This window comes from Microcaecilia unicolor, chromosome 3 (genome assembly GCF_901765095.1).
Source record: "Microcaecilia unicolor chromosome 3, aMicUni1.1, whole genome shotgun sequence".
Classification (NCBI taxonomy): Eukaryota; Metazoa; Chordata; class Amphibia; order Gymnophiona; family Siphonopidae; genus Microcaecilia; species Microcaecilia unicolor.
Window position 1 is genome coordinate 241,750,654 of NC_044033.1, and position 21,569 is coordinate 241,772,222.

Consider the following 21,569-nt stretch of genomic DNA (forward strand, 5'->3'; position numbering starts at 1 on the left):
CATGAACTCATGGGCAAATGGATTCCAACTAAAACTCAATACAGAAAAAACACACTGTCTCATCCTCTCATCCCAATACAACACGAACATACCCACAAATTTAAACACCCCAGATTACACCCTCCCTATCTCAGACAGCCTAAAAATCCTCGGTGTTACAATCGACCGTAGCCTGACACTTGAAAGCCAAGTTAACTCTACAATCAAGAAAATGTTCCACTAAATGTGGAAACTCAAACGCATGAAATCATTCTTCCCAAGGGCAACATTCTGCAACCTGATACAATCAATGGTACTAAGCCATGCTGACTACTGCAATGGAATTTATGCGGGATGCAAAGAGCAACTCATAAAGAAATTACAGACTGCTCAAAACACAGCAGCCAGGTTTATATTTGGAAATCACGATTCGAAAGCGCCATACCCCTTCAAGAAAAACTGCATTGGCTCCCAATCAAAGAACGTATTGCTTTCAAAATCTGCACCACGGTCCACAAAATTATCTATGGTGAAGCCCCGGGATATATGACTGACCTCATAGACCCGCCAACCAGAAGCACAATTGGATCATCACAAACATACTTAAATCTTCACTACCCTAGCTGCAAAGGACTCAAGTACAAATCAATCTATGCATCCAGCTTCTCCTATATAAGCACGCAACTGTGGAATGCACTACCGAAAGCCGTGAAAACAGCATACGACTACCTTAACTTCCGGAAATCACTAAAGACCAACCTGTTCGAAAAGGCATACCCTACTGACCCAACCTAAGTGAGTGATCCCTGCAACACAACGAAACCAAGGAACAAGGAATCCAAGATGGCTGCACCTCACTAAGATGCTGTGGGTCTCGATCTTTCTGCTGTAAAGATAATGCCGAAACGCCGAGGGAGGGTAGCGGCTAGAGCTTCTCCGCTACCTCCTTCATTACCTGGTCCTATGGATCGGTTTCTGAGACTGCAGAGGGCTGTTTGTGATAGCGGAATGCTGCCAGTTGGAAATGCCAGCGATTTGGAGAATTCGGCTTTCTCTGGCTTTGAAGTCACCTTAAGCCCTGCTATGTGCTCACCACCTCCCCAGCCAGTCGGCGCCAGTTCCTTTCTCACAGGATCGACGGGGTCCACTCCAGAAGGCGTTGAGGGCCCAGTAGAGCGTCGAGAGGAAGTCTCGTTGACATCAGAGCGAGGAATGATGGGCAGTTTGCCCATGGAGACGCCGCGGATTGTGGGGAGAGGCACTGAGGATCAGAGTGTGACTCATGAACAGTCTTCTGAAAGGTTTGAAATACCTAAAACGTTAGTGGAAAAACCAAAGGAGGTGACATTAGACGCGTTATGGGATTTAGTATCTAACTTGGGACAAACTTTCCTTAAACAAAGTAATGAGGTTTTACCTAAATTAAAATCTTTGGAAATTGATTCACAAAAAAAAGAAGAGGAGTTCAAAGTATTAAATGATAAATTTGAAAAACTGGACCAAAGGGTTATGACTCTTGAAACAATACAATCTACCATGATAAAAGATTTAACAAATCTCAGGATGAAAACTGAAATGTTTGATAATTATACTAAAAATTATAATCTGAGATTTGTAAATTTTCCTAGATTGCAGAATGTAACTCCTCTAGAGATGTTAAAACGTTATTTGCGAGAAATTCTGAACATTCCAGAACAAAACCTTCCACCTTTTACCTTGGCATATTATATTCCTGGGAAAGATCCGAATCGTTCTTTTGAAAAGCCGATAGATGTTTCTCTTTTGCTTGAAACTACTGACTCTGAATTAGCAACAGCCGCTACCTTAGTGGCGACAGTTGCACTGCTACCGGATAAGAATTGGATTTTCCGCATGTTTTTCCGCAATAAAGAAAAACCTTTTTTAGGTTTTAAAATTCTTTTGTTTCCTGATGTCTCTAAGGAGACTAGACGGCGGAGGAAACAATTCTTACTCCTCAAGCCTGAAATTCTGCACCTGGGGGGTACCTTTTTCTTGAGATACCCCTGTAAGTGCATTGTAAGACTTGGGGGGGGGGGGGGGATATGTATTTACAGAACCTGCACATGTATCAGCACTCATAGCTTCAGCAAAAATGGTTAAGCGATAAAGTAATAAGACAATCCCGCTTAGTGAAGTGCATTATCTTGTATTTTTTCCTTTATTTTGTTTCTCCAGTTATTTCCTAAATCTTGGATTCCCAATTTATGGACTTGAGTATCTATTTCCTGAAAATGTGAATTTTCAAAAAAAAAATTTTCCTGGGTTTTATTTTTGGAGTTAAATGTTTTCTTTTATGTTTGATAATACTTTCTATGCAAGAAGTTGCTTGTAATATTTTGAATAACTGAATAAAGAAATACATTTTGAAACAAAAACACAACAAAACCAAAGCTCCCAATGATTCCCTAATGTGTCTATAACACATGAATTTCATTTGACCACCACATCACTTTGTATTTGTTTCATCACCGGAGGTGGCTAATGCCTCACGGTACTATGTAAGCCACATTGAGCCTGCAAAAAGGTGGGAAAATGTGGGGTACAGATGTAACAAATAAATAAATAAATCATGAAGGAGTAACAGATATATGATCTTATGGAATGGCTATCGGTCGCTTGTTTTAAAAGGACACCAGCCGTTTCTGTCTATACGATGTAGGACTCGTATGTTTACACCCAGATGTTGTTCAGAAACCAATATATCACTCAACATAACTTTTTTGTTTTCTGACGGCCCTAATTCGGCATGTAGTTTTTTGGCTTCATGTAACAATTCTACAGTATGTCTTTTAGCTTGACAGCGGTGGTGATTGCCTTGAGACGCCCCATAAAGCACAAGTTATTTCCCACGTTGTTTAGATCTCTAACAGGCTCATTTTCGAAAGAGAATGACGTCCATCTTTCAACATAAATCAGAAGGACGTCCTTCTTCCAGGGACGTCCAAATCGGTATTATCGAAGCTCGATTTAGGACGTCTTCAACTGCACTCCGTCGCAAGGATGGCCAAAGTTCAAGGGGGCGTGTTGGAGGTGTAGCGAAGGCGGGACTTGGGCGTGCCTATCACTTGGATGTCCTTGACCCATAATTGAAAAAATAAGAACATCCCTGACGAGCACTTGGATGTTTTCACTCGGACCTGTTTTTCTTACGACTAAGGCACAAAAAGGTGCCCGAAATGACCAGATGACCACCGAAAAGAATTGGGGATGACCTCCCCTTACTCCCCAAGTGGTCACCAACCCCTTCCACCCTCAAAAAACATCTTTAAAAATATGTCGTGCCAGCCTCAGATGTCATACTCAGGTCCATGACAGCAGTATGCAGGTCCCTGGAGCAGTTTTAGTGGGTGCAGTGCACTTCAGACAGGCAGACCCAGCCCCACCCCCTATCTGTTACATTTGTGGAGGAAACAGCAAGCTCTCCAAAACCCACCAAAAACCCACTGTACGCACATCTAGGTGCCCCCCTTCACCTGTAAGGGCTATGGTAGTGGTGTACAGTTGGGGGTAGTAGGTTTGGGGGGGCTCAGCACACAAGGTAAGGGAGCTATGTTCCTGGGAGCAATTTATGAAGTCCACTGCAGTGCCCCCTAGGGTGCTCAGTTGGTGTCCTGGCGTGTCAGGGGTGCCAGTGCACTACAAATGCTGGCTCCTCCCATGACCAAATGGCTTGCATTTGGTCGTTTTTGACATGGATGTCTTTGGTTTCGAAAATCGCCGAAAATCAGAAACATCAATGTCTAGGGACGTCCAAATCTAGGGACGGCAAAATTTAAGGATTTGGATGTCCCTGATGGTATTTACGACACAAAAGATGGACATCCATCTTGTTTCAAAAATACAGGTTTCCCCGCCCCTGGATTTGGACGTTTTGCAAGGACGTCCAAATCACAACTTGGACGTCCCTTTCGAAAATGCCCCTCCACATCTTCTTTTTTCCCCAATAATGTGGCTACTGAGAACACTTTGTAAAGATCTGTTACAACCCCCACCACCCCCTCTGTTTCTGATAACCATCACAATGAGATACATGTTCTCATTGATGTGTATTTCTCTGAAACTCTGCAGAAGATTACTGACCTGTTCTAAGAAATGCCCTGCCTTTCTCCCTCCCAGTCAGTGACTTCTAGAATACAAGGAATTATGTAAAACCCCAAACATAAATCTTATTTGTAAGTAATCCTCGGGTGACACTCTACTTTTTATATCTAAAGCTTGTTAGATACACTGTCGTATAGCATTTTGAACATTGCTGAATGATCTTGTAGTGTCTAATTAATGTTAGCAAAACAAAAATGGTCTGAGTAGCTCACACCTTGGTGAAGGCCTAGTCCACCTGTTCACAAACTCTATATATCTCAACAGTTCAAAGTCCGTTGTAACATTTTCAGACACATTGTCTGTAACAGGCCCAAAAGGGGTGGGGTTTGGGGTGGATTTATACAAAGAGGCAGAGTTTGAGGTGGGGCTGCACAAATAAGGTAGGCAAGGAGTATGGTTATGCAAAAGGGGCAGAGCTTAGGCAGGGTCAAGACATCATATCTGGTGATGTAATCCAAGGGGACGGGGAGTGAGTGTGGCTTGGGTGTAGTTTGGGTGGTGATGTCAGCAAAAGGGGTGGGGAGTGAGCATGGCTTGGGCATGACCTCGCTTCTGATTGGCTGAAAACCCAGAAGTGGGCATGTCACCTCTTATAATCAATTAATTTTTACAAAAGCCCGTGAGATACACTACTGACAGTGGAATGAGGTATGACTTTGTGTGGTGGACAGAAGAAGAAATATGTTTCAATTAATTTTTTCAATTAGTATTCATATTTCTAGATATTTTGTTTGATGCTTATGTTACATTATCTGACACCGAATCTCATTACAGTTTTTTGGACGTAAACTATTACAACTTCTTGGCCTTTGTTTCTGCAGTGGAGGAGATTAACAACAGCTCAGAGTTCTTACCCAACCTCACGCTGGGGTTCCACCTTTACGACTCTTACAATCACCCACTCTTAATACTTAAGGCTGCCATGAATATATTTTCACAAATGGACACACCAGTCATTAATTACAACTGCAAAACATCTGGCACACTGGCTGCTATCATTGAAGGTTTTCCAGCTGAGGCATCAAGTCAAATATCCAATGTGCTGTCAATATACCACTACCCACAAGTAAGACCTTTTCATTTTACTTTATTTCCTACTTTGTGATCCATTTCCACAGACCAAAACAAAAGGATGGCAATTAAAAGCTACATTTTCATAGAAAATCTAGTTGTAAATTCAAATGTATATGCTAAGTTTTCATAGATCAAACCAATTTTTGAAGCGAAGGTACCAATGTTTAAACAGAAGAGGGCAATTTAAAAATAGCCTCCAGCTATGGGAACATTGGACACTAAAGGGTTAATTCTGCCCATGTTAGCTTATAAAAATGCTGACCACCATTTTTAGTGTGCATAAGAATTGTGCATATGCTGTTGGTGGTCAGCATTTTTATAAACCAACATGGGCAGAATGTTTTCCTGGCCAAATATGTTTCCTCTAAGCTAAGCAGGAGACCTCTGACTGCATTGCTGCTGGGGGTAATGCTTCAGTGTTATGTTTTCAAGTGCTAGAGATGGGCAGATTCTGTGGAATCCTGCAGAGTTTGCCTGTCCGTCACTATTGAAAATGTGATAGTGAAACAGCACCCCCTGCTGGCAGGCCTGTAGGTATAGGACTCCCGCTCAGCTTAGAGGGAACAGTGATGATAAGGAATGCTCAAAGTCAAGGTACATGCATTGTATTTTCAATGCATTGCATAAGTTGGCATCTTCTCAGTTATGGGCGGAATTTGTATATATTATTTAGGCAAATAATAACTCAAAAAAATTATTACTGGTAATATATTTATAGAATGTACAAAACTTTTATTCATATTACTATAAACACATGCGCTTAAAATCCAATGCCATATTAAGGAGATTGCAATCGACCATTTGCTTCCTTCTTCCAAATATTATTACCAGCAAAATGAATAAATAAATAAATAAATCTGACGGAAATTTTTACGTCACATCTAATTTGAAATGTCTCAAGCCTAACCCGCCCTCTCCAGATAAATCTGGCAGGTTTAGTAATGAGCTCCTTTCTGACAATCCTATACTTAAAGAATTATGGAGCATTAAAACTCTAATGTACAACCAAATGGATATCTCTAAAGACATGAGACAAGACCTGGAATCAATACACGCACAGATTGCAGCATCACAGCAAACAATAGACGATCTTTCCTTGCGCACTACGTGGATTGAAACCTGCTTACCACAGATCCAAAAATTAATCTGCCATATCCAAACTACAAGGGGAACTAGAATTTCTAGAAGCCAGTGGCATAGCTCAAATTTCCTCTGGGCCCCTGGTTTTGCTGGTGGGGGTCCCCAACCCCCACCAGCTGAAGCCTTGTCCAGCACCACCGCATTGCCTGCCTGCTCTTTCTTCCCCTTCATGTCCTGCACACTCCTTTAAGTGAAACTGAGCATGCTCAATTTCAATAAAGGAGCGTACAGGACGTGAGGGGGAAGAGAGAGCAGGGCAGGCAACGCAGCAGCGCTGGAGACCGGTGCAGGAGAAGGCTTCAGCTGGCGGGGGTTGGGGACCCCCGCCAGCCAAGGTATTTGTTGCAGCAGTGGATGGGGAGGGAGCTGCAGGGTAGCGGTGGGACGGCAGACCAAAATTGCCCTCCCACCTCTGGCTCTGGCCCCCTCCCACCGCGAGGTTTGACTATGCCCCTGTTAGAAGCCATAGAAATAATATATGGATTTTAGGCTTGCCAGAAGGTACTTACTCCCCCAGTGGTCACCAATGCCCTGTGACAATGATATATTAACTCCCACAATATCTGGATGACAAAGATCATTCTGAATTAATTATATTTCTTGACAGATCAGCTATACTACTCAGAATCCTTTTATGAGTGATGTTGTTAAGTTCCCATATCTATATCGGACTATGCCCAGCATTCTTAACCTCAGTACTGGGATTGTGAAGTTACTGAAGCATTTCAACTGGACCTGGGTTGGTATCGTTGCACCTGATGATGACAGCAGCCTGAGGTTTGTCCAGGTCCTGAAAGAAAGGATTGAGGAAAATGGAGCCTGCATTGAATTCATAGAAATATTCAGTCACAGCCGTGCTTTGCCTAAAGAGAGAACTGACAAAATTCATGAAACTATTCATAAATCATCAACTAGTGTAATCATAGGTCATTTTAATACAGAGGGTACATGGAGTTTGCTTGGAGACAAAATTATTCTTCAGATACCTGGCAAGATGTGGATCACCATAACTGAGTTTGATTTTCACTTATCCTATCTAGTGGAATTTAGTTATAAGAATAACACCTTGCTATTCAGAGGAGTAAAGAAAAATATTCCAAGCTTTTTAAAATTTATACGTGAGGTAAAGCCTATTGTGTTTCCTAAAGTCAGATTAATTAAAGATTGGTGGAATGGACTGTGTGACAACCAGTGCCCCCAAAGCATCAGAAGATCCTGCAGTACAGATGAAGATCCTTCCAAGATCTTCCTCCACTGTGACAATACCCAGTTTGCCAACAGTTATGGCATCTACAATGCTGTGTATGCTCTGGCACATGCACTGAAAGACATGCTTTTCTCTGACTCTGGAAAGACCACCATGTGGAACGGAGAACATCTGAGATTGTCAGATTATTTGCCATGGAAGGTAACATCATTTCATAAAGAATTGTTATATTCAGAAAACCGAATTGGTGACAATTAGTTACTGGTAGAGTGGAGGGTGAAGTTTAAAATTTTGTGTATTGTCACATTCTAGGCAAAGTATAATGTAGTTTAAACAGCCAGCATAAACCATCCCCAAGTAAAAGCTTCACCAGTAGACTCTCAATTCTTAAGCAAATCTTCTTTATTGTAGTACTCAGACTCAGTGGCGTACCTAGGGTAGTTGACACCTGGGGCCGGTCATTTTTGAACACCCCCCCCCCCCCAAATCCAGTACTAGGCATGCCGAGAATACAAAACACTCAGGACCTATAGAGCAATTCTACCATACCATAAGCAGTCATTTCTACGAGTCACACAAGGAAAAGGAAAGCATCTTAAACACTACAGTGAGCACTAGAACATCAATTCACCTATTGTAAAACGAAACCAGACAGAATAGTACAGAGCATAGATCCTGCACAGTCAATGCCAACTGAAAGCCATGTCTTTTTCACAAACACAGATACACCCTAATCCACTATAGAATAAGTAATCATAAACTTTCTATTTAGACAAAAATTAAACTGAACCCCCAATGCCAGACTCTGCATACAATGCAACACCACAGAAACAGAAACTGTCCCCTAGTACTGTGCAAAATATAAAGACAGCAGATGTAAATTTGAAAAAAAAACCTAACAAGTACCAATCACCACTTTACAAATTAACAAATGGAAATAAAACAAATATAGAAAGTAAAATAATACCATTTTATTGGACTAATACATTTAGCTTTCAGAGGCCAAAACCTCCGTCCTCGGGTCAGTACAGTATAGTGCTGTTACAGTATCCTATCCTGACCTGAGGAAGGGGGGTTTGTTCTCCGAAAGTTAGTCAAAATGTATTAAAATTAGTCCAATAAAAAGATTACCTTATTTACATGTTCTATTATAAACATTTAACACATCTACAATACTTTATCCTAAAGCAAAAAAAATAAAAAAATATATTTTATTGTCTCTGGTTTCTGCTTTCCTCATCTTCTTTTCACCGTCTTCCTTCCATCCAGCATCTGTCTTCACTCTCTCTCTCTCTCTCTGCCATCCAGTGTCTGCCCTCTCTGCCGTCCCTTCCATCCACTGCCTGCCCTTTCTCTCTGCCCCTTCAATCCACCATTTGCCCTCCCTCTCCCATCCATCCAGGGTCTGCCCTCCCTCTCGCTCCCCCTTCCATCTAGGATCTGTCCCCTCTCTCTCTCTCTCTGCCCCTTTTTTCAGCCCCCAGTTCCAGCCCCCTTCTCCCCTCTGAACACCCCCACCCCAGTCCCCTTCTCCCCCTCCCCTTCTCCTGTCTGAGACCCCCACCACAGTCCCCTTCTCCCCTCCCCTGTCTGAGACCCCCACCCCAGTCCCCTTCTCTCCTCTGAACACCCCCATCCCAGTCCCCTTCTCCCCTCCCCTCTGAGATCCCCACCCCAGTCCCCTTCTCCCCTCTGAGATCCCCACCCCAGTCCCCTTCTCCCCTCCCCCTCCCCTGTCTGAGATCCCCACCCCAGTCCCCTTCTCCCCTCCCCTTTTCCCCTCTGAGACTCCTACCCCAGTCCCCTTCTCCCCTCTGAACACCCCCACCCCAGTCCCCTTCTCCCCTCCCCTTCCCTTCTCCCCTCTGAGATCCCCACCCCAGTCCCCTTCTCCCCTCCCCTGTCTGAGACCCCCACCCCAGTCCCCTTCTCCCCTCTGAACACCCCCACCCGAGTCCCTTTCGCCCCTCTCCTTTCCCACCTCAGTCCCGTTAAAACCGGCGAAGCAGCGTCGCAGGCAGCGCCTCGTGCCCTGCTTGTAAAAAAAAATCAAATCTCCTTCCTTCTTCTCGACTTGACGTCGACTCGGGCCTGAGTCGACGTCAAGACGTCAAGACGAGGAGGAGAAGGAGGGGAAGGAGATTTGATTTTTTTTTTTACAAGCAGGGCACGAGGCGCTGCCTGCGACGCTGCTTCGCCGGTTTTTTAAATGTGTGGCGCCGCGGGAACGGCCACGGGAGGCGGCGGGAGCGGAGCACCCCCCACCCACCGGCACCCGGGGCGGACCGACCCCACCCCCCCCTTGGTACGCCACTGCTCAGACTAAACAAAGAAAACCCAACTTACAGTTCAGTTGCTGGTAAAAGAATTGTGGCCTTCTGCCCATAGAGAAGCAAGGAGATGGCCAGAACCTCATCCCAGCTGAGAGGAAAAGCTGTAACGCTCAAGGAACATAAGGGAGAGAAGTCAGAGAAAATAAATGGGGAATGACTTGGGAAAAGTCTTGGAAAGATGCCTTGGGGCGATGACTTGGGGAAAGTTGACTTGAGGAATGTCCTGGGGAATGTCTTGAGGAGATGCCTTGGGGAATGATGAAAAATCTTGATGAAATTACAGTAGATTAAGGAGGGATCAGCCCCTGGAACATCTGCTGATCACAAAGGCATGCTAGGGAGATTGGGCTCTCTCACACAGCCCACAGGGTCAGAGAGGGAGGGCTGGCCCTAGCTCAGAGCTAACAGCCAATAGGGAAAAATCACAAAGAGCCAATCACAGGAATTGCAAACTATAGGAAAAGCAGTCCTAATACACAGTACTATCTAATACATGAACAATGCAATTAATTACAAATAATACTCATATTAAATATACATCAAAATATACCCTGCTTCCATGAATACAGGGACAGAACATGTATGGTTCCACTGCATGCTTTTTAGCGATTGCCCGTCTTTTTCATAAGATTTATTATTACTATATGTGCTGTCTAGACTGTTGCATTCATCTCATAAAACTCTTTTTCAGATTCCAAGTGGAATCAAATATGCGTCAACATCTACATGTATATTTGGATATCTAGGCCCTAAATTGTGGAATGAGATTCCTATGAAATCAAGGAAGTTGGTAGCTTTTATTTGTTTATTTATTTGTTTGTTTGTTATATTTGTACCCCACATTTTCCCACCTATTTGCAGGCTCAATGTGGCTTACATAATACCGTGAGGCGGTATCTACCTCCAGTGATGAAACAAATACAGAGTAATGTTATAGTCAGTGAAATAAATATGTTACAAACACAGTAGGGAATCGTAGAGAAGAGGATTATATAGTGATCATTATAAGTTTTTGTTTGTTGTATTGCTGGGTTAAGCATTTAAGTTCGATCAGTAGGGTATGCTTTTTCGAATAAGTTGGTCTTTAGTGATTTCCGGAAGCTGAGGTGGTCGTACGTTGTCTTTACGGCTTTTGGTAGTGCATTTCAGAGTTGCATACTTCTATAGGAGAAGTTGGATCCATAAATTGATTTGTACTTAATGTCACAGCCTTCGCTCCCTCTGGCTGCTCCTCTGCGGGAAGCAAGGGCCGGGAGGAAGGACCAGCAGCCAGAGAGGACTTACCCAATGGTTTCCCGGATGGGCGCCGGTTCCGGGTGCAGTCGAGGCCGAGCCGGTGTCCATTGCGGCGATGGCCGGCCTTCTTGAGGCCACGGCTGCGAGCCGGGGCTCGCCGCAGCGATGGCCGCCCTGTCCGGGTCCGAGCCCGTGGGCCGGCGATCGCGGTTGCCGGGCTCTCGGTCGCCGGCTACAGGGTCCGTGTTTGCGCCAGCGGGGAGGATGGCGCCGAGATGCGATGGCCGGCGTCTTCTCCACATTCAGGCGCGGGAACCCGAAGCTCCGCCTTAGAGGAACCAGATTGGGATGCCGGTGCTGTAGCCCCACCTGGGAGGCCGGACGGAACCAACCAGAGGAATTTCTTCAGTAGCCGGGTTCCGATTGGCCGGCCATGTCGGCTGGGGCTGGGCGGTTGAATGCTGACAGTATTTAAGGAGCGGGGCTGAAACAGGACGTTGCTTCAGGTTCTGTTTCCCTAGGCCAGTCTTTGTGTGTTCTTGTTTTCAGTGCATTCCCTTGCTCTCCTGGTTTGACCTTTGGACTGTTTCTGGACTACTCTGTTAGCTGCCTGCCTTGACCTGTTGCCTGTTTTTGGACGACTCTGATAGCCGCCTGTCCTGACCTGTGGCCTGTTGTTGGACTACTCTGATTTCCACCTGCCCTCCCCACTCCCGGTTCCGGTGCTGGGTCAGTCCGTCAACCCCGCGGTTCCGAAGTCCCGTTGGCCGCCTGCAGATGGGGGCTCAATCCCCGGTGAACGGCGGTCGCCGCAGGTGAAGACTTGAGGTTGCACTGCTGTCCTCTGAGGTCCTTCGGGGCCTTGCGGGACCTAAGGGCTCACCTTCTTCCTAGACAAGACACTTAAGACCTTTGCAGCTAGGGTGGTGAAGGTTTAAATATGTTCGTGATGATCTAGTTGAGTTTCTGCTTGGCAGGTCTATGAGGTCAAACATATATCCCGGGACATCGCCATAAATAATCTTGTGGACCAGGGTGCAGTCTTTGAAAGTAAAACGTTTGAAAGTAAAACTTGGCTCTCCCCTGATGACTCTACTTCTATCGCGGCACTTTGCCATGGTGATCTTTTTTCTCATACCCCTCGCCCTGCCAGCCATGGTGGTGGTGTTGGATTGCTGCTGTCTCCCTCCTGCAAATTCCAACCTCTTCTTCCACCCCAATCTCACTGCTTTTTGTCCTTTGAAGTCCATTCCATCTGCCTTTTCACTCCTCTGCCTCTCCGACTATTAGTCATTTATCGTCCCCCTAATAAATCTCTTTCATCCTTTCTCACTGACTTTGACGCCTGCCTTTCCTTCTTTTATGAACCTACATCCCCCTCCATCATCCTTCGTGACTTCAACATCCACGCTGATGATTCCTCTGATTGTTATGCTTCCCAATTCCTTGCCTTAACGTCCTCATTCAATCTTCAGTTGTGTTCCTCTGCACCCACTCACCAAAATGGTCACTGCCTCGACCTTATCCTCTCCTCTAACTGCTTTCCCTCCAGCTTCTGTTCCTCAGATCTCTCTCTTTCTGACCATTGCCTATTAACCTTCACACTTAAGCACCCTCCTCCCCGATCCCACCCAATCTCAACCCCCACATTCAGAAATCTTCAGGCTATTGACCCCTTTACTCTATCCTCTTGTGTCTCTAACCTTTTCTCTACTACCACTCTATCTAAGTCTGTCAATGAAGCTGCTTCCTCCTATGATACTATTCTCTCCTCTGCACTGGACACTCTTGCCCCTCCCATGCCCCGTCCTACTAGGTGTACGAAACCCCAGCCTTGGCTGACCTCTAAAATCCGCTACTTTTGTTCCTGTGCCCGCTCTGCTGAACGTTCTTGGCTTAAATCCCGCACCCTTGCCGACTTCATTCATTTCAAATTCATGCTTAACTCCTTCCAGTCTGCCCTTTCACTTGCCAAACAGGATTACTTCACCCAATTGACAAATTCCCTTGGCTCCAACCCTCGACTTCTCTTCACCACACTGAACTCTCTTCTCAAGGTAACTCCGTCCCCAATTCCGCCATCTCTTTCTCCTCAGACCCTAGCTGAGCACTTCCACGATAAAATCCGTAAGATTAACCTTGAATTTTCATCCAAATCCTCCCCACCTCTCTCTCCCTTAGTCCTCACCCCCTACTCTCCTTCTTCTCCTTCTTTTTCCTCCTTCTCAGAAGTGTCTATTGAGGAAACTGCCCTTCTTCTTTCCTCCTCAAAATGTACTACCTGTTCCTCTGATCTCATCCCCACTTATTTACTTAACACTATCTCTCCTACTATCATCCCAGTCATCTGTCACATCCTTAATCTTTCACTCTCCACTGCAACTGTTCCTATGGCCTTCAAACATGCTGTTGTCACTCCACTCCTAAAAAAATCCCTCACTTGACCCTACCTGTCCCTCCAACTATCGCCCCATCTCCCTTCTCCCTTTCCTCTCCAAATTACTTGAACGTGTCGTTCACCGACGTTGTCTTGACTTTCTTTCTTCACAACCTATTCTTGACCCACTCCAATCTGGTTTTCGCCCTCTTCACTCTACTGAAACTGCACTTATCAAAGTCTCTAATGACCTGCTACTGGCTAAATCCAGAGGTCTCTATTCTATCCTTATCCTTCTTGACCTATCTGCTGCTTTCGACACTGTTGACCACACTATACTTCTGGATATGCTGTCCTCGCTTGGATTCCAGGGCCCTGTTCTTTCCTGGTTCTCCTCTTACCTCTCACTTCATTCTTTCAGTGTTCACTCTTATGGATCCTCTTCAACTTCCATCCCGCTTTCTGTTGGTGTACCTCAGGGTTCTGTCCTTAGACCCCTCCTTTTCTCCATCTATACCTCTTCCCTTGGGGCTCTGATTTCATCCCATGGATTTCAATACCATCTTTACGCTGATGACTCTCAGATCTACATCTCCACCCCTAAAATCTCAACCTCAATCCAGGACAAAATCTCAGCCTGCTTGTCCGACTTTGCTACTTGGATGTCTCAACGCCATCTAAAGCTAAACATGACCAAAACAGAACTTTTCATTTTTCCCCCTAAACCCACCTCTCCTCTTCCCCCTTTCTCTATCTCTGTTAATGGCTCTCACATCCTCCCTGTCTCCTCGGCTCATAACCTTGGGGTCATCTTTAATTCCTCTCTCTCCTTCTCTGCACATATTCAACATTGGTCTTTTCCCAGTGTGGCATTACTTATTTACTTATTTACATTATGGCTATAAAATGTCCAAGTGTTAGGAATGCACTAAGCCCACCCTAATCCCGACCCAACATACCCCTGACATGCCCCTGATTTGGCTGCACTGCAGTGAAATTGCATAGATAAACATCTTTCTCAATGTTTTGATTTAATCCACCTGGTGTTTGCTGTTGAATACAATTCACAACTTTACCTCTAGCAAACTATGTATATTTCTCACAGTCACTCCCTGAGAGGAAAAAGACTTCAGATACCCGGTACTGTTTCACTCAATTAGTGCAATGTACCGCCCGCTCAGCAGCTGTGTAATTAAATTTCTGTAGTGCTGCTGGCAGGTGTCCTCATGAGTCTATAAAAATCCTTTCATACATGCTATTTCTGGGTTACCTGTTCCTCTGATCCTATTCCCACCCATCTACTTAACACTATCTCTCCTCCTGTCATCCCTTTTATCTGTCATATCCTCAATCTTTCACTGTCCACTGCGACTGTTCCTGATGCCTTCAAACATGCCGTAGTCACACCACTCCTTAAAAAACCTTCACTGGACCCTACCTGTCCCTCCAACTATCGCCCCATCTCCCTCCTCCCTTTCCTATCCAAGATACTTGAACATGCCGTTGCCTTGACTTTCTTTCATCTCAAGCTATTTTTGATCCACTTCAATCTTGCTCCCCCCTTCATTCAACTGAAACAGTGCTTGCTAAAGTCTCCAATGATCTGTTCCTAGCCAGATCCAAAGGTCTCCATTCTATCCTCATCCTTCTCAATTTATCTGCTGCTTTTGACACTGTTGATCACAGCCTACTCCTGGATACGCTGTCCTCACTTGGATTTCAGGGCTCTGTTCTTTCCTGGTTTTCTTCTTATCTCTCCCAGCATACCTTTAGTGTATACTCTAGTGGATCCTCCTCTACTTCTATCCCACTGTCAGTTGGTGTACCTCAGGGATCTGTCCTGGGACCTCTTCTTTTCTCCATCTATACTTCTTCCCTTGGTACTCTGATCTCATCCCATGGTTTTCAGTATCATCTTTACGCTGATGACTCCCAGATCTACATCTCCATACCAGAAATCTCAGCCGAAATCCAGGCCAAAGTATCAGCCTGCCTATCTGACATTGCTGCCTGGAAACTAAACATGACCAAGTATGAGCTTCTCATCTTTCCCCCTAAACCAACCTCTCCTCCTCCCCCATTCTCTAATTCTGTGGATAACACTCTCATCCTTCCTGTCTTATCAGATCGTAACCTTGGGGTCATCTTCGACTCCTCCCTCTCCTTCTCTGCACATATTCAACAGACTGCTAAAACCTGTCGTTTCTTTCTCTATAATATCAGCAAAATTTGCCCTTTCCTTTCTGAGCACACTACCAGAACCCTCATCCACACTCTTATCACCTCTCGCTTAGACTATTGCAACTTGCTTCTCATAGGTCTCCCACTTAGCCATCTCTCTCCTCTTCAATCTGTTCAAAATTCTGCTGCATGACTAATATTCTGCCAGTGTGGTTATGCTCATATTAGCCCTCTCCTCAAGTCACTTCACTGGCTTCCTATCCGTTTCCGCATACAGTTCAAACTCCTCTTATTGACCTATAAGTGCATTCACTCTGCAGCTCCTCAGTACCTCTCCACTCTCATCTCTCCCTACCAGGGGCGTATCTGCGTGGGGCCACAGGGGCGTCAGACTCCGAACTGGATTCAGCCGCTCAACTCCAGCACGTTGGCCACGACGGATGAAGAACTTGAAAGACGTCACCTCGGGTTGGCTGGCGGGGGTTGGGGTCCCCCGCCAGCTGAAGAAATATTTTTAAAGGCCCAGGAGGAAGCGGACCTCGGCGCAAAAGTAAGAAACGGCAACGGGGGAGGGCTGGCGGCGGGAGGGGGTGGAGAGAGTCGTTGGTGGCAGTGGGGGGGGGGGGGGGGGCCGGTAATGGCAGCGGGGGGGGGGGGCTAAAATGTGCCCCCTCCCTCTGGCTCTGGCCCCCCCTACCCCCGGAGGCCAGATGCGCCTTTGCTCCCTACATTCCTCCTTGGGAACTCCGTTCACTGGGAATCTCTCTTATCTGCACCCTTCTCCTCCACTGCTAACTCCACACTCCGTTCCTTTTATCTTGCTGCACCCTATGCCTGGAATAGACTTCCTGAGCCGGTACGTGAAGCTTCATCTCTGGCCGTCTTCAAATCTAAGCTAAAAGCCCACCTTTTTGAAGCTGCTTTTAACTCCTAACCCTTATTCACTTGTTCAGAACTCTTATTTTATCATCCTCACTTTAATATTCCCTTATCTCTTGTTTGTCCTGTTTGTCTGTCCTAATTAGATTGTAAGCTCTGTCGAGCAGGGACTGTCTCTTCATGTTCAAGTGTACAGCGCTGCGTACGTCTAGTAGCACTTTAGAAATAATAAGTAGTAGTAGTAGTATTACCCTTTTGTGTGTACTCTATTACTGTATTAGAATCAGCACTTATCTTGACTGGGCGTTTTCTGGTGGGTTTCACACAGTACTAAGAGTTCTTTCTTTACATAGGGTACAGAGATTGAGGATGTGGCTCCTAAAGAAGCAAAAGCGAAACAGGACCTCGCTGTAAAAGGAACAAATCCGCCAGAACATGCCCAGTCAAGATAAGTGCTGATTCTAATACAGTAACAGAGTACACACAAAAGGGTAATCCAGAAATAGCACGAATGAGAGGTTTTTTATAGACACATGAGGACGCCCGCCAGCAGCAGTACAGAAATTTAATTACACAGCTGCTGAGCGGAATGCACTAATTGAGTGAAACAGTACTGGGTATCTGAAGTCTTTTTCCTCTCAGGTGACTGTGAGAAACATACATAGATAAACATCTGCAAAATAGGTTTCGAAAATACCGATTTGGACTTTTTGAGAAGAAATTCATCCAGATGACACACTTTAGACATTTTTTCTCTTTCGAAAATGAGCCCCAAAATCTCCCATGAGGGACTTCTGAGGAAATTTGAAAACCATGGGATTGGAGAGGGTGTAGTAATGTGGATTGAAAGTTGGCTAAAAGATAGAAAACAGAGAACAGGGTTAAATGGACAGTTTACTTAGGGCCCCTTTTACCAAGCTGCTGCAAAAGTGGTCCTGCGCTGGCATCGGCGCATGTTTTACATCCGTGCTGAGGCCCCCTTTTACCGCAGCTGGCAAAAGGGAAGTCTCGCCTTCCTGCAGGAAATGACCGTGCAGCAAGTAAAGCACTTGCCACATGGCCATTTTGGGGGGGGGGAACCCTTTCTGCCACCCATTGAGGTGGTGGTAAGGGCTCCCACGTTAACCCAGCGGTACCCGGGCAGCCCGCAGCACTGCCCGATTACTGCCGGGTACACTCTGGTGCTACAAAAATTAATGCATTTTTGTTTCTCCAGAAATGACGGCACGCTAAGGGTGGGAAGTACTGCTGAGCTGCTGCTGTAGCCCGGCGGTACTTCCTGTATAGTAAGCGGTAAGCCCTTAATGCAGAAAGTAAAATAGAGATCTGGACTTAGACTTGTGCTTTTTAACATATTTGCAATTGATCTGGAAATGGAAACAATGAGTGAGGTGATCAAATTTGCAAAAGACACACAATTATTCAACATTGTCAAATTGCATGTAAATGTCAGAAATTGCAAGAGGAACCTGCAAGACTGGGAACCCAAATTGTGGGCAAAATAGAATGTGGACAAATGCACAGTGATGCACATAGGGAAGAATAACCCAAATTAGACCTACTTAATGCTAGGATTCACATTGAGTCACCACCCAGAAAAGGAACAAAGGTGCGGGAGGGCTAACGTACAGGTAGTGTGTGCCAAATCGGCAGTACTGCTGGGCTAGCGCAAGCAGCTGGTGGTAATTCTGAGTTTGATGCATGCTGAATCCTGCGGTAGAAAATTATTTTCTATTTTTTACCGTGGAGGCATTCCCGGCAGTCATCAGCAGTTGGCAGGCACTGCACAGTTACCGCACGGGTTGCGCGTGAGCCCTTACCGTTAGGTCAATGGGTGGCAGTAAGGGCTCAGGCCGTAAATAGGTGCCCACTAGTTTTAATTTTGCCACATGCCCATTTCCCGTCCCATTAAAAAAAAAAACCCTTTTTTTCCAGATGCGGTAAAGAAACGGTCCAGGGCACGTCCAAAACATGTGCCCACACTACCGCAGGCCACTTTTTACTGTGCCTTTGTAAAGTGTCATTGTGTTTTTAATTGTGCAACGTGATTGAACATTAGACCTACAGGTTATAAATGTTCTTAAATGCATAAATAAAAGGAAAATTGGCTGCTCGAAGCATTCCTGAAAATACCCTTATTCTTTAGCTTCATCGTTATCTGAAGAATGTGAACTTTAAGAACACCCTGGGTGAACAGATCCTTTTTGATGAGAACGGAGACCTACCCATTGACTACAGAATTATTAATCTGATTTTTCTGCCCAATGGGACCGTGAAACATGAAACTGTTGGAAGTTATAAACCTTCTGCTCCCCCTGGGGAGGATTTCACAATCGATGAAAAAGTGATAGTGTGGGAGGCTGCATTTACCCAGGTGAGAGTGATGTAACATTGTGGAAGATACCTCATAGTACAGGAGGAATTGCATGTGGTTATGGAACGAAGAGTAGATTTTGAAAAATTCTAAGGGTCGATGTTCAAAGTGATTTAATCAGCCAGGACAAGTTTCTAGCCACTTGAATCATTTGTGCAGGGCAATCTGCTGAAATTCAGTGGTATTTAACAGGTTAAAAATCACCACTACCACTAAAAATTGGCTATTTTGTGAAAGGTCCACAAACAGTCGGCACTTAACCACCTAAGTTAACAGGAGAAATCAGACTACATCAGTGGAGTAGCTAGACCTGACATTTTGGATGGGCCCAGAGCTAATATGGGTGGGCACTAGGTGTGAGTAGTGTTTCTTGGGATACTCCTTAATAATGCCTTAAAGTGCACTTGATGATGGATTTCTAAGTAAACAGTCTGTGCAACAGCTCTCCTGCATTAACACAAACCACATACCTGGTTCATGGAACACCGACATTTTTAAATATAGTGATTTTATCCCATATCTTAAGCTTGACCAAATATGACTGCTATAAGGCAAACATGTCAATGGCACATATCCTTCAAACTTTGCTTTGTAACAAATGCAAATGCCTGATTAAGCTGTATTTATAAAACAGGTAAATACTGAAACTGACATTCCCATTTAAAAAGCCAGAGAAGTCAGACTCATATAGATCCCCACACGAACTACATGGACACAGAATCTTTTACATCGGTCATATGCAGAACACAGACCACCCCTTACCAACTGCAGAATAAAAGACAAAAAATTAGAAATCGCAGAGATGCCAAGAACACAGACCACCCCTTACAAATTGCAGAATAAAACACAAAAGAATTAGAAATCATAGAGATGGCAAATTACCCAGTTCCAGGCTTGAGATTTTGTGCAGTCCTGATTTAAACTTTATAACCCAAATCAGTGTGGGATTTGCAGTGCCTGATTCTGCCCATGAATATCAGTGCTGCAAGTCCCATAACAATGGGGTGGTCAGAAATGCAGGACTGTCCCAAAATCTCCAGCCTGGAACTGTAGCCCGGCATCAACCCTGCCCTTCCCCCTCCCCCCAAATTTGGCATCAGCCGCGGGAGAAAAGGCAGCGACAGCGATCAAAGCAGTGGCGTACCTAGGGTAGTTGACACCCAGGGCTGGTCATTTTTTAACACCCCCCTCCAAAATCCAGTACTAGGCATACCGAGAATACAAAACACTCAGGACCTATAGTGCAATTCTAGCATACCATAAGCAGTCATTTCTACAAGTCACACAAGGAAAAGGAAAGCATCTTAAACACTACAGTGGAGGAGTGGCCTAGTGGTTAGGGTGGTGGACTTTGGTCCTGAGGAACTGAGTTTAGTTCCCAGCACAGGCAGCTCCTTGTGACTCTGGGCAAGTCACTTAACCCTCCATTGCCTACCGCATTGAGACTGCCATGAGTGGGAAAGCAAATGAAACCAGACAGAATAGTACAGATCGTTGATCCTGCACAGTCAATGCCAACTGAAAGCCATGTCTTTTTCACAAACACAGATACACCCTAATCCACTATAGAATAAGTAATCATAAACTTTCTATTAGACAACAATTAAACTGAACCCCCAAGATGCCAGACTCTGCATACAATGCAACACCACAGAAACAAAAAATGTCCCCTACTACTGTGCAAAATATAAATACAGCAGATGTAAATTCGAAAAAAAAACTAACAAATACCAATCACCACTTTACAAATTAACAAATAGAAATAAAACAAATATAGAAAATAAAATAATACCATTTTATTGGACAATACATTTAGCTTTCAGAGGCCAAAACCTCCTTCCTCAGGTCAATGCAGTGTAGTGCTGTTACAGTATCCTATCCTGACCTGAGGAAGGGGGTTTTGTTCTCCAAAAATTAGTCAAAATGTATTAAAATTAGTCCAATAAAAAGATTACCTTATTTATATGTTCTATTTATAAACATTTATTAACTCATCTACAATACTACTTTATCCTAAAGCAAAAAAATAAAAATATAAATTTTATTTACAGTTTGTTGTCTCTGGTTTCTGCTTTCCTCATCTTCTTTTCAGTCTTCCTTCCATCCAGCATCTGTCTTTGCTCTGTCTCATCCAGTGTCTGCCCTCTCTGCCGTCCTTTCCATCCACTGTCTGCCCTTTCTCTCTGCCCCTTCAATCCACCATTTGCCTTCCCTCTCCCATCGATCCAGGGTGTGCCCTCCCTCTTGTTGCCCCTTCTTTTCGGCCCCCAGTTCCAGCCCCATTATCCCACCTGCCCCTAGTTCCAGCTCCAGCCCACATCTCCCACCTCCCCTCCTTTTCAGCCCCCAGCTTCAGCCCCACTATTCCACCAGTCCCCAGTTTCCACCTCAGCCCTTTCCTCCCACCAATCCAGAGCTTCAGCCCCCAGCCACTTCTCCCTGTCCCCTTTTCAGCCCCCAGTCCCCAGTTTCAACCCCAGCACTTTTCTCCCACCAGTCCCGAGCTTCAGCCCCAGCCACTTCTCCCTGTCCCCTTTTCAGCCCCCAGTCCTCACAGTTTCAGCCCCTGCCCCTTTTCAGCCCCCAGTTCCAGAACTAGCCCCCTTATCCCATCTACCCTCCTTTTCAGCCCCCAGTTCCCTTCATCCACATGCCTTGCAATAGGGC

At 45.1% G+C, this 21,569-nt stretch overlaps 1 protein-coding gene across 1 annotated transcript in view; it reads left to right on the top strand.

Moving 5' to 3' along the window:
- Positions 1-942: 942 nt before the first annotated feature.
- Positions 943-21,569, top strand: part of LOC115464515 (vomeronasal type-2 receptor 26-like) — a 56,446-nt gene continuing 35,819 nt past the window's right edge. Inside the window, exons 1-4 of the mRNA XM_030194880.1 lie at positions 943-1,381; positions 4,923-5,167; positions 6,923-7,723; positions 18,675-18,902. Coding sequence (XP_030050740.1) covers positions 943-1,381; positions 4,923-5,167; positions 6,923-7,723; positions 18,675-18,902 — 1,713 coding nt within the window. The remainder of the gene's footprint in view (positions 1,382-4,922; positions 5,168-6,922; positions 7,724-18,674; positions 18,903-21,569) is intronic.